A 12,884-nucleotide genomic window follows, 5' to 3' on the forward strand; every position below is an offset into this window, starting at 1 on the left:
CATCTTCAAATTTTGAATAATTTCAGTGACTTCATACAAAGCCATATTTTCTTCAAAGAAAGGAGTGACATTCTTTCAAATGATTTATTTACATTTTTAGAACATAACAATTCTTTAAGGTAAATGAAATTGATCAGTTTGCTTCAATAGTCTGTAGTAATTTATGGAATTACAGTAATGAGAAAAAAGGTACAAGCTAAAAGTACATACCGTAATTCAAACAAATAATTTTCAGGGCTAATCCTGAAATTGCTGTCAGCAGTGTTTGAAATCTCTTCTGTTTTGAATGTTGTGTCTTAGCATTTGAACAAAGTGCTATAAATCCACAGTGTTGTGCAGGTTGTGGTTAAAGTCGTGTAGTATCCTGGCCTTAGTCATATTATAGTTTAGTTTATCAATACTGACACCTTGTGGACATTTTAAGTAGCACGTCTCCTATAAAAATACAGCAGCCATTTTAGGATGTTAGAGCTCATGGCAGCAGAGTGTGAAGGTGCATCCACGTCCTTCCTTCTCGTTTTGCTCTTGAAAACAGCACAATCTGTAAGTTTAAAATGTTAATCTAAGCAGTAAAATATTGTTACATGTATTTTGATAGGTTGTACTCATGTTTGAGAACTAGTTACATGACATGTTAACTGTAAATAGGGGTATATATTGAGATGCTTGATTGTTCTTGATTTACATCATAGCTATCTTCTAAATTATATAAAGGTAATTTATGTTTGATCTATGTGAACTGAATGTACCATGGTAAGAGATATGTTTTCATATTATTGTTCATTTGTGTTACAGTTTCACAAATTGGGCTTCAGTAAACAAAGTTTGACCCTGAAAACTGTCTACGACTTTTACTAAGCCTTTGTTTAGCTCGCTGCAAAAGCAAACTTAAGCTGAAGGCAGAAGATGTAGAGTTTTGAAAACTGTGTTCAAGAAATGAAAAACGAACTAGAGTTTGGTCCACATGAACTGCTGCTGTGCAGACTGTAGTTAGAGTTTTAATGAGATTGAACAACTGAACATTGCTGAAGATAATGAGATAACTGTAAAACGAAGAAAGTAAAAGAAAAAAAAACAATAAGAACTTAGTTCAAAGCAGGTGCGAGGCCAGAAATGTTTAAGTGGATGGGCCTACATAAAACTGGGTGGGCAATGTGTAGCATATGAAAACTGCATATCAAATTGCCAACAGAAAATACAGCACAAAGATTCAATACACAATCCTTCTAAAGCATCGAATAAATTAATTTTAATTTCAACATTTATTGATAAATTATTGAAATTAAAAGTTTTAACTGTTAAGTGTATCTGATTTTATTAACTAATTTCAACAAAGATTAATTAATACTGTACCAAATGGATTTCTCATTGTTAATGTTAGTGACAAAATGGACAAACTCCTTCTGCTCTCTTGGACAAATAAGGATTTCTCACACTCTGCTGCTCTTTGTTTCACAGAAACTTGGCAGAATGACGCCATACTGGACAGGGCGCTCCATCTGCCGGATTTTCAGCTGTTTAGAGCGGATCGCGAATCAGAATCAACGGGGAAATCGCACGGCGGCAGGACGTGATTTTACATCAATGAACGGTGGTGTACAGATGTAACTGTGTTAAAGAAGATGTGCTGTCCTGATCTAGAAATACTGTTTGTCAACTGCAAGCCGTTCTTTTCGCCGCAGGAGTTTCACTCGTTCATTCTGGTCAGTGTTTACATCCCTCCTGAAGCGCATGTGAGCTCAGCTTTACAGAAACTCGCTGATCAGATCACAGAGACAGAACAAAAACACCCGGACTCTGTTTTAATCATTCTCGGGGACTTTAATAAAGCCAATCTCTCCCATGGACTGCCAAAATACAGACAGCATGTTACTTGTCCCACAAGAGACAGTAATTTATTGGATCACTGTTACACCACAATAAAGGATGCATATCACTCCATTCCAAGAGCAGCTTTGGGACATTCTGATCACTGTCTGATTTATCTTATACTGACCTACAGACAGAAACTAAAATCAGCTAAACCTGTATCAAGGACTGTAAAAAGATGGACTAATGAAACAGCAGGATTTACAATCTTGTTTTGACCTCACTGATTGGAGTGTTTTTGAAGCTGCTGCCACCGATCTGGATGAACTCACAGAGACTGTAACGTCTTATATCAGTTTCTGTGAGGATATGTGTATTCCTACCAGGACTCAACTAAATTACAACAATGACAAACTGTGGTTCACTGCAAAACTCAGACAGCTCCGTCAGGCCAAAGAAGATGCTTACAGGAAGGGGGACAATTTCTTGTATCAGACTAAATACACACTGGAAAAGGAGATCAGAGTGGCAAAGAGGAATTATTCTGGAAAAATAAGGACTCAGTTTACTTCCAATGACTCAGCATCAGTGTGGAAAAGTCTGAAAGAGACTACAGGACACCACCCCCCAGCACTGTGGAGAATCAACGACTGGCAGACGATCTGAACGAGTTTTACTGCAGGTTTGAAAGAACACCCATCACCTGCCCTGAACGCCTCCCCACACAACCATTCACACCATTCACAACTCCTGCAACCAGCCCTGAATGCCTCTCCAAACAAACGTTCACACCACCAACAGCTCCTGCAACCAGCCCTGAATGCCTTTCCAAACAACCGCTCTCACCATTCTCACCTCCTGCATCCCCCTCTCCCCCACACCTGCAATTCAGATAAGCGAGGATGCGGTGCGCCAGGTCTTCCGGAAGCAGAAAAGGAAAAAAGCACCAGGTCCAGATTGTGTTATATGTCTGAAATCCTGTGCTGACCAGCTGGCCCATATCTTCACACAGATCTTCAACAGATCGCTGGAGCTGTGCGAAGTCCCTTCATGCTTCAAACGCTCCACCATCATCCCCATCCCAAAGAAACCCAAAATTACAGGACTAAATGACTACAGGCCTGTGGCTCTAACGTCTGTAGTCATGAAGTCATTTGAAAAACTGGTGCTGGCCCACCTGAAGGACATCACTGGACACTTGCTGGATCCTCTTCAGTTTGCCTACAGAGCAAACAGGTCTGTGGACGATGCAGTAAACATTGGACTGCATTATGTTCTGCAACACCTAGACAGACCGGGGACTTATGTGAGGATCCTGTTTGTGGACTTCAGCTCGGCCTTCAACACGATCATCCCAAACCTCCTCCTGCCCAAACTAAATCAGCTCTCCGTGCCCACCTCCGTCTGTCAGTGGATCAACCGCTTCCTGACAGACAGGCAGCAGCTAGTGAGGCTGGGAAAATACACATCCAGCACCCGTACAATCAGCACCGGAGCTCCCCAGGGCTGCGTTCTCTCCCCACTGCTCTTCTCCCTGTACAACAACGATTGCACATCTAAGGACCCCTCTGTCAAGCTCCTGAAGTTTGCAGACGACACCACACTCATTGGCCTCATTCAGGACGGTGAGGAGTCTGCTTACAGACAGGAGGTAAAAGAGCTGGCTGTCTGGTGCAGTCTCAACAACCTGGAGCTTAACACCCTCAAAACAGTGGAGATGATCGTGGACTTCAGGAGAAACCCCCCTGCTCTCCCCCCACTCACCATCATGAACAGCACTGTGACTGCAGTGGAGTCATTCAGGTTCCTGGGAACCACCATCTCTCAGGACCTGAAGTGGGACATTCACATTGACTCCATCGTAAAAAAGGCCCAGCAGAGGTTGTACTTCCTTCGCCAGCTGAGGAAGTTTAACCTGCCACAGGAGCTGCTGAAACAGTTCTACTCCACCATCATCGAATCCATCCTCTGCACTTCAGTAACTGTCTGGTTCAGCTCAGCTTCTAAATCTGACCTCAGAAGACTACAGAGAGTAGTCCGGACTGCTGAGCGAATCATCGGTTCAACCCTCCCATCTATTCAAGAACTGTACTTATCCAGAGTGAGCAAAAGGGCTGTCAAAATCACTCTGGACCCCTCACATCCAGAACACTCCCTCTTTGAACTGTTGCCATCTGGTCGACGCTACAGAGCACTGAGCACTAGAACGACCAGACACAGGAACAGTTTCTTCCCTCAGGCAATCCATCTTATGAACAATTGATAATAACTGTGGAACACACTACACTTTATATTAATACACACATAAACTTATTTATCAAAAACATATACTTAGTGTACACTTAAATTTTGCACATAATATACCTGTACATACAGTACAGACCAAAAGTTTGGACACACCTTCTCATTCAAAGAGTTTTCTTTATTTTCATGACTATGTAAATAGTAGAGCCACACTGAAGGCATCAAGGGCTGTTTGACCAAGAAGGAGAGTGATGGGGTGCTGCTCCAGATGACCTGGCCTCCACAGTCACCGGACCTTAACCCAATCCAGATGGTTTAGGGGTGAGCTGGACCACAGACAGAAGGCAAAAGGGCCAACAAGTGCTAAACATCTCTCGGGGAACTCCTTCAAGACTGTTGGAAGACCATTTCAGGTGACTAGCTCTTGAAGCTCATCAAGAGAATGCCAAGAGTGTGCAAAGCAGTAATCAAAGCTAAAGGTGGCTACTTTGAAGATCCTACAATATGACATATTTTCAGTTGTTCAAAATAATAATTTGGTTTAAGCCAGGTTTCGGTCAAGCAGAGTACATCAAAACTATTATCTGTTATCATTTAATTTACAATAACTGCTTTGGGTGTGAGTGATCTAATATTTATGAGCCCAAACTTGTTTATGTTCATTTATTTAAAATGTTTCTGGTTTAATCACGATAAGATTTTTTCTAGATCCTAAATTAAATTAATATTTTTACCTCACTATTCCGGGAACAGACCAGTGTGAATTTTTTCGACGATGATGAAAAATATTCATTAACAAACATTTTTCTGTAACTAAGATGAGACATTGATGAGCTAAAACTAATATATGATGATAAAACTATGAAAAAATTTATGCTGCGTCTTCGTTAATAAGACTAGACTGGACTATAACATTGCTTCAAGGTCTACAGGATATTCAAAAATACAGTCGGACTTGTAACCCAAAAAGTTTGCGGTTTCAAGTCTCATACCGGCAGGGATTGTAGGTGGAGGGAGTGAATGTACAGCGCTTTCTCCCACCTTCAATACCACGACTGGTGCTCTTGGGCAAGGCACCGAACCCAAAACTGCAAAAGATGGCTGTTCACTGCTCTGTTTGTGTGTGTTCACTGCTGTTTGTGTGTTCACGGTGTGTGTGTGTGTGTGTGTGTGTGTGTTCACTGCTGTGTGTGTACACTTTGGATGGGATAAATGCAGAGAACCAATTCCTAGTATGGGTCACATTACTTGGCCCACGTCACATCACTTTTTATCACTTTCCTCATTAAGTCATTAATGTTAACCAACAAAAAATGTTAAATAAATATGTAAAGTGAACCTACTGTATCTGAAAACTTCTATTTGAGTATGTAGAACAAAAATTATCATAATAGGTATTTGAGAATTGTCTTACTAGTCACTTGGAGCGAAGTGTCCTGGAGATGTTGTCAGAGAGCAGCTCCGCTCCGGCTCTGCTGGGGTGCAGGCCATCAGCGCGAAACAGTCTAAGACGCTCCCAGAAAAGATTCCAGTTATTAACAAATAGCAGTTTCTGTTCTTTACACCATGACAATAACCCTTCTTTTAAAGCAAAAAGTCTACTGAACCTTTCGTGTCCTCGTCGATACGTGGGCAGTGGTCCTGACACGATGATAGTCGACACGGGCGTCGTGCTGCGAATCATCTCAGGTGTGGCTCAGATTTGGGGATTCTGGTTTACTTAAGGCTGAGAATTGGCACCAATAATAAAACCTGTCAGCTAAGGCTGATTAACTGGCTGAGATTCGGGCCGGTTATAGCCCATGTGTGGCCAGAGTCTTTAATCCAGTTCTGGCCCACTTCCGGGCCGTCATTCTTTGCAGTACTTGGGCCAAGGGAATCTGGTGCAGAAGACATTTGCTATGTGGGATACTACACATGAAATGTCTCCTTTAAGATGTTTTTAACATCTCTAGTCTGTGAGAAATTTATGGGGGCCGTGCGAAAATAACACTATCGAACATAACAGGATGCTGCGGCTGACAGGAGGTGATTATGTTGAAGATCAGATGATGTAAAATTATCAGTAAAACACATCATAAATGTTAAAGATGATCGACTGATAGTAGATTTTCTCATGACTTTACCACAAGCAGCCTCACGTTAGTCTATCTGTAATGTCTTTGCTGAACCAGTTTGAATGAAATGAAGAGTTTGTCTTTTCATATTTGTGGACTGCAAACGTTTAAGATGTTTGAAAGATTTTGGTTCTGTTTGTGTTTGTGGCGTCTGGTTGGTGAGTCTAAAATGTGTTTTTATGATTTCAGTTTTTTCTATAGATTCGATGTTTGTTTATTTGTTTTTCTAAATGTCCTTTATATAAAACACTGTAGCTAAAAAAGCAGCAGCTTTAGTCACAATCGTGATGTGAATCTCATCTGAAGTAAAAGTGTTTTCTGTGTATTATATTATGTGGATCTGAAATTAACTTCAGTTCCTGCATCAGGAAATCTGAGTTTTATTCAAAATAGCCACAAACATAATCCACACACCACTCAACATTTGTGTCATTAGAGATATCTTTTTTTTTTTTTTTTTTTTTTTTAACTTTTTATTTTAGTAAAGCATCCAGTTATTTAAGTCTTGATCTCTTTCTGTTTGTTCTTCAGGTGTGTTCGGTGAGTCAGTCTCAGTGATGGAGGGAGATCCAGTCACTCTACACACTGGTCTTCTTAAAACGATGGCTGATGATGAGATTCAGTGGATGTTCGGATATAAAAGCATAGCTAAAATGTGTGTAACAGATGGAAAAAGCACTGTAAATTATATTCTTAACGGGAGATTCAGAGACAGACTGGAGCTGGACAAACAGACTGGATCTCTGACCATCACAAACAGCAGACCTGAACACTCTGGAGTTTATCAACTACAGAACAACTGTTTGAGAAAGAGTTTCATTCTCACTGTACAACGTGAGTTAGCTGTTCATTTCTCCTGATTCATATTTTATTCACCACAAAGAATGTAATCTTAATCCATCATTTTGAATCTGGGTCCATGTGATTTTTTTTCTCTTCTTATGTAAATTTCAAGTGTTTACTTTAGTAAACCATTTTTAAAAAGTTATTTTAAAAGTCTTCATTTGTGACCCATTTCAGGTTGTCCTACATGCATGATTGGTGATGTAGATGATATATTAGTGGTGGAGGGATACAAGTTCAATTTATTCCCTAATCATACTGATATGATGGTTAGTGATGTGATTCAGTGGAAGTTTGTACCTGAAAACACTTTACTAGCTGAAATCAATAAACAGACCAACAGCATGGCTGTGTATGATGATGTTCTTGATGGAAGATTCAGAAACAGACTGAAGCTGGACAATCAAACTGGATCTCTGACCATCATGAACATGACAACTAAACATACTGGAGTTTTTGAAGTAAGGACCAAAAATTTGAGAAAGCGTTACATTTTCACTGTCTATGGTGAGATACTTTTCAGTTTGATCTTTATATTTATTCAATCTTAAAAAGTAAATCTAAATGAATACTTTATGATTTAAATGTCATTTTATTTGTTAAATACATTTTAAAAATAATCTTTAAATTCAGATTAAATAAAATCATTTTATTCTACATATCAGATTCTTTTAAAATGCTCTAATTTTGATCAGTTTTAGTTCTCCTCAGTGTTTTTCCTTGTCTGCTTGAATATCTTCAATCATCCCCGTCTGTATTTTTTCTTTCATGTCTTCAGTTCGTCTGCCTGATACTGCCATCAGCACAGATTGTCCATCACCATCTTCACGACCATCACCATCATCAACAACAACAACGTCCTCATCATCATCTTCACCACCATCACCATCAACAACAAAAACAACATCATCCTCATCATCATCTTCATCAGGATCTCATCCCAATTCCATCATTAACCAGACTCAACATCTGAACATCAGTCAACTCTGTCAACCATGTTCAGGTACAGCAGAGCTGATATTAGTTGATGTTGGTGCTGATATTAATGTTTATTAACTGTGCTGATCTCAGTTAGATGTTTTTATTCCTCAGACTCTGAACACTGTTGTGGTTCTACTGAAGCTGTGATCCGATTGGTCCTCTCTGCTCTGGTGGGCGTGGCTACTGTCATTATTCTGGTTTATGAAATCAGATCCAGAAGAGCTGAACAAAGTCAAGTATTTATTCACACATCAGAAAGTTAAATGGTGTTATCACTACATTAATATATATATATATATATATATATATATATATATATATATATATATATATATATATATATATATATATATATATATATATATATATATATATACACACACAAACACTCAGACACACAATATTGAAATAATGACGTAATTTATTATGGGAAAAAAGCTGTCCGAACCCACCTGACCCTATGTGAAAAAGTAATTGCCCCCTAAATCCAATAACTGGTTGTGCCACCCTTGGCAGCAACAACCATAATTAAACGTTTGCAATATTTGATACGTGGCAATGTGTCAAAGGATTGTTTGTCGTCATGCCACAGCTTCTCAAGTCCGGACATTGACTTGGCCACTCCAAAACCTTATAGAGGGCATAACACGCACAGTTTAACCCAATATCATGTTAATCTTGAGTACCTATTGAGTAGTACTGCATCATTCATATCTCCAAATAGTCTTTAATTTGGTCATATTTATAAAAGAAAGTTACATTTTTACGATTCTCTCTTTGGAAAAAGCCGAGCTCCTGGAGGCATGCTGTGGGCGGAGCTAAAGAGTGACGAGCAGTTATAATAATAATAATAATAATAATTCATTACATTTATATAGCGCTTTTCTAGACACTCAAGGCGCTTACATAGACAGGGGGTATCTCCTCGTCCACCACCAGTGTGCAGCATCCACCTGGATGATGCGACGGCAGCCATAGTGCGCCAGAACGCCCACCACACACCAGCTTACTGGTGGAGAAGAGACAGAGTGATGAAGCCAATCAGTGGATATGGGGATTGTTAGAAAGCCATGATGGTCAGAGGCCAATGGGAGAAATTAGCCAGTATGCCGAGGTCACACCTCTACTCTTAATGAAAGACATCCTGGGATTTTTAATGACCACAGAGAGTCAGGACCTCGGTTTAACGTCTCATCCGAAGGATGGTGCTTGTTGACAGTATAGTGTCCCCATCACTACACTGGGGCGCTAGGACCCACACAGACCACAGGGTGAGCACCCCCTGCTGGCCTCACTAGCACCTCTTCCAGCAGCAACCTAGTTTTCTCAGGAGGTCTCCCATCCAGGTACTGAGCAGGCTCAACCCTGCTTAGCTTCAGTGGGAAACCAGTCTTGGGCTCCAGGGTGATATGGCTGCCGGCTGTTGAGAGTTGAGAGCCGAATGCCAACCAAACAGACATTTGATGCAGTTTCACTTACCATCTGCAGTTCTGAATCATGTCTGGGATCTTTTATAGCTGGGACTGCTCCATCTTTCAGTATCAAATGATGTGCAAATCCAGCATCAAACTGGGCCTTGTTAATAAAACATTCATCAACAAACACACTTGTGAAACTCTGTGACTGTCCTGGAAAAACAACTCTATCCACCGTTTGCATAACGCTGGGTTCTTTAGGTAGCTGAACAAAGTTATCTTTGCCTTACAACCAAAAACACACTAATTTGGAGACATTCTTCCCGAGCATGTTCTGTGCAGTGCTGCTGCTGGATGAAGCTAGCTGATAGGCGCAATCTCGCTCTCACTCTGGTCCATGCATGCGCGGGTGAGTTTTCTGGAAGAATTGCCTATATAAGGAGTTTCGCCCTCGTCTACGTCATAAACAGCCATGATCAAAATAAAAAAACTCTCAGAAACTTGTACAAACACGGTAGTAAGATTTTTGGCACAAAAATACTTCATTATACATCCAAATTATTTTTTGAAACTTTGTCCATCCTTAGCTTGAGAAACCAACAGCATTGTACCCCCCCCCCCCTAAATTTAGTTTTTTTGAGCCATTCGGAGTTTGACTTGCTAGTGTGTTTTGGGATCCTTATCCTGCTGCATAACCTATGTGAGCTTGAGGTCACAAACTGATGGCCGGATATTCTCTTTCAGGATTTTCTGATAGTGTGCAGAATTCATTGTTCCATCAGACAAGTCGTCCAGGTCCTGAAGCCAGCCACAGACCATCACACTACCACCGCCATGTTTAACTGTTGGCATTATGTTCTTTTAATGTACATTACATTTACATTTAATCATTTAGCAGACGCTTTTATCCAAAGCGACTTAACAATGAGAACAATAGAAGCAGTCAGGTCAACAAGAGAACAACAACAGAATTCAAGTGCCATGACAAGTCTCAGTTAGTCTAGTATAGAACGCATAGCCAGGTGTATATAATTTTTTTTTTTTCTTTTTTTTTTTTTTTTTTATTAAATGAAAAAGACAAGAAAAGAAAAAGTACTGGTGTTAGTAGGTTAAGTGCAGGCGAAAAAGATGAGTCTTTAGCTGTTTCTTGAAAATGAGTAAAGACTCAGCTGTACGAATTGAGATTGTGAGGTCATTCCACCAGCTGGGCACAGTCCAGGAAAAGGTCCGTGAGAGTGATTTTGAATTTCTTTGGGAAAATGAAATGAAATGCTGTGTTGGTTTAACTTTGGATGTAACGGGACACACACCTTCAAAAAGTTCAGCTTTTGTCTCATAAGTCCACAGAATATTTGCACAAAAGTCTTGTGGATAATCAAGATAATTTTTGGCACATGTGAGATGGACCTTTGTGTTCCTTTTGGTCAGCAGTGGCTTTTGCCTTGGATCTCTCTCATGGATGACGTTTTTGCCTCTTTCTTATTGTTGAATCAGGAAAACTGACCTTAATTGAGGCAAATGAGGCATGCAGTTCTTTAAATTTTGTTCTAAATGTTGGTCCTCTATGACCTCCTTGATGAGTCGTCGTTGCACTCTTCGAGTCATTTTGGTCTGCCCACTCTTGGGAAGTTTCACTACTGTTCCACGTTTGCTGGAGTCCCAAAGCCTTAGAAATGGCTTTATAACCCTTTCCAGACTGATATATGTCAACTATTTTGTTTCTCATCTGTTCTTGAATTTCTATAGATCGAGGCATGATGTTTTGCTCTATAAGCATGCTTCACTTTTCTTGATTCAACTGGTCTTGCAGTAATGAAGTAACAGGAGGGAAAAATAAATGTTTCCACATAGGGCCAGGTAGGTTTGGACCGGTTTTCTTTTTCCTTAATAAATGCAATTATCATTTAAAAACTGCATTTTTGTATTTACTTATATTATACTTGTGTAATATTAAAATTATTTTGATGAAAAAAAGAAGAAAAAACACAGCGGGCAAAAACCTTTTCATGCACTGTACAATCTTTCATGTTCAATTTGGGGTTTTAATGGCTCTTTAAAATTTACCTGTCTTGCAGTGTTATTATTGTACAGCTTCAGTTTGAGGGCTTTGTCTATATTTCTGTCGGATAAAAGATCTCAATTTTCTGTTCATTGTTCATCTGTATTTGCTTGCCTTTCAATAAAGTTTTTTCAAGGGTTCAAGAGTCTTTTCATGTTTTATTACATTTATTATGTTGAGCGCCTCCTGGTCAAACACAAAATTCACCAATGCATGTAAGGTTTTACATTATTGAACATTTTATTTTTACATTATATGTAAATATTTATAGTATTTGTAAATTATTATTACATAATATTAACCAGCAACATTCATTATTTTGCCTTTGTATTTATAGGTGCCTTTTGACACTCAAAGTCACTTTACAGACCATACATCATCAAAGAATAGCAAACAAAGCAAACTAAAAAAAATAGATACATTTATTTTAATAAAATGAAATAAAAAACAATAAACATGTTCACTAAGCCTGTTTAAATAAATATTTTTTTAAGATTTAAGTTTGAAAACTGTCGTTACAGGTGACTGTATCTATAGCAACCGGGACGCTTCTAATGGTAGCTGCAATGACGTGACATACAGCCAAGTATGGTGACCCATACTCAGAATTCGTGCTCTGCATTTAACCCATCCAAAGTGTGCAATCACGCACACATGCACACACACAGCAGACAGCCATTTATGCCCAGGAACCAGTTGTGGGTTCTGTACCTTGCTCAAGGATACCTCATTCGTTGGTATTGCCAACCCGAGACTCGAACCCCCAACCTTTGAGTTAGGAGTCAAACTTTCTAACCATTAGGCCATGACTTCCCCAGCTGCAATTTATGTAAGGTATTAAAAAGAAAGACCAGATGGAAGAGACTTGTGAATGAGTTTGAGTCAACATTGTCCAACACAACCGTCACCAAATTTAAATGGACAACGAACACAACAACTATGGTTATCAGTTCTTTTATTGAACGCAGCAATTTTGGATTGTGTCTGAGAAATACATCATAATGTATCAATACATCCGTTGATAACACTGCAGACATAGACACAACTGAAATAAAAAGAGCATAAAATGAACAACACGCTCTCACTAAGGGTAAACTCACTGTATGTTATACATTCAGCTAGGTCAGAGCGATTTATCTAACAGTATGATCATGTGCATCTAGTCAGTAAATCTGGTTCATCACACATTCAAATGGAGCTGCATTTAATAGACAGAACGTCTCTAGGTTACACATGTAACCATAGTTTCTTGAGGGAACGAGATGCTGCGTCGAAAATGCTACGGGGAACGCGTTTAGCGTGAGTGACTCTGAATATCATGTGTAATCTGTCTTATGGAAGAGCGTGACGTCACGTGCGAGGTGACGTGAGCAACCAGGTAGCTATAAAAGCACATGCCACGCAGCTTGCATCAGC

General features: G+C 39.6%; 1 protein-coding gene across 2 annotated transcripts; it reads left to right on the plus strand.

Moving 5' to 3' along the window:
- The first annotated feature begins 370 nt into the window (after positions 1 to 370).
- On the plus strand, positions 371 to 8,266 carry LOC113039293 (uncharacterized). Of its 2 annotated transcripts, none has more exons than XM_026197125.1 (5): positions 371 to 543; positions 6,702 to 7,004; positions 7,191 to 7,520; positions 7,792 to 8,016; positions 8,106 to 8,266. In XM_026197125.1, the coding sequence occupies exons 2-5, from the start codon at positions 6,728 to 6,730 to the stop codon at positions 8,255 to 8,257; spliced, it is 984 nt and encodes a 327-aa protein (XP_026052910.1). In that variant the 5' UTR covers positions 371 to 543; positions 6,702 to 6,727; the 3' UTR covers positions 8,258 to 8,266. The 2 variants fall into 2 exon arrangements, with proteins under 2 accessions (XP_026052910.1, XP_026052909.1); XM_026197124.1 differs by lacking the exon at positions 371 to 543 and adding an exon at positions 4,402 to 4,466.
- The last annotated feature ends 4,618 nt before the right edge of the window (positions 8,267 to 12,884 follow it).

This window comes from Carassius auratus, chromosome 22 (genome assembly GCF_003368295.1).
Source record: "Carassius auratus strain Wakin chromosome 22, ASM336829v1, whole genome shotgun sequence".
Classification (NCBI taxonomy): domain Eukaryota; kingdom Metazoa; phylum Chordata; class Actinopteri; order Cypriniformes; family Cyprinidae; genus Carassius; species Carassius auratus.

Coding starts and splice junctions, on each gene's coding strand:
- LOC113039293 (XM_026197125.1), top strand. CDS start 6,728: ATGGAGGGAGATCCAGTCACTCTACACACTGGTCTTCTTAAAACGATG. Junction 7,005..7,190: donor TTTCATTCTCACTGTACAAC/GTGAGTTAGCTG, acceptor GACCCATTTCAG/GTTGTCCTACATGCATGATT. Junction 8,017..8,105: donor ACTCTGTCAACCATGTTCAG/GTACAGCAGAGC, acceptor TTTATTCCTCAG/ACTCTGAACACTGTTGTGGT.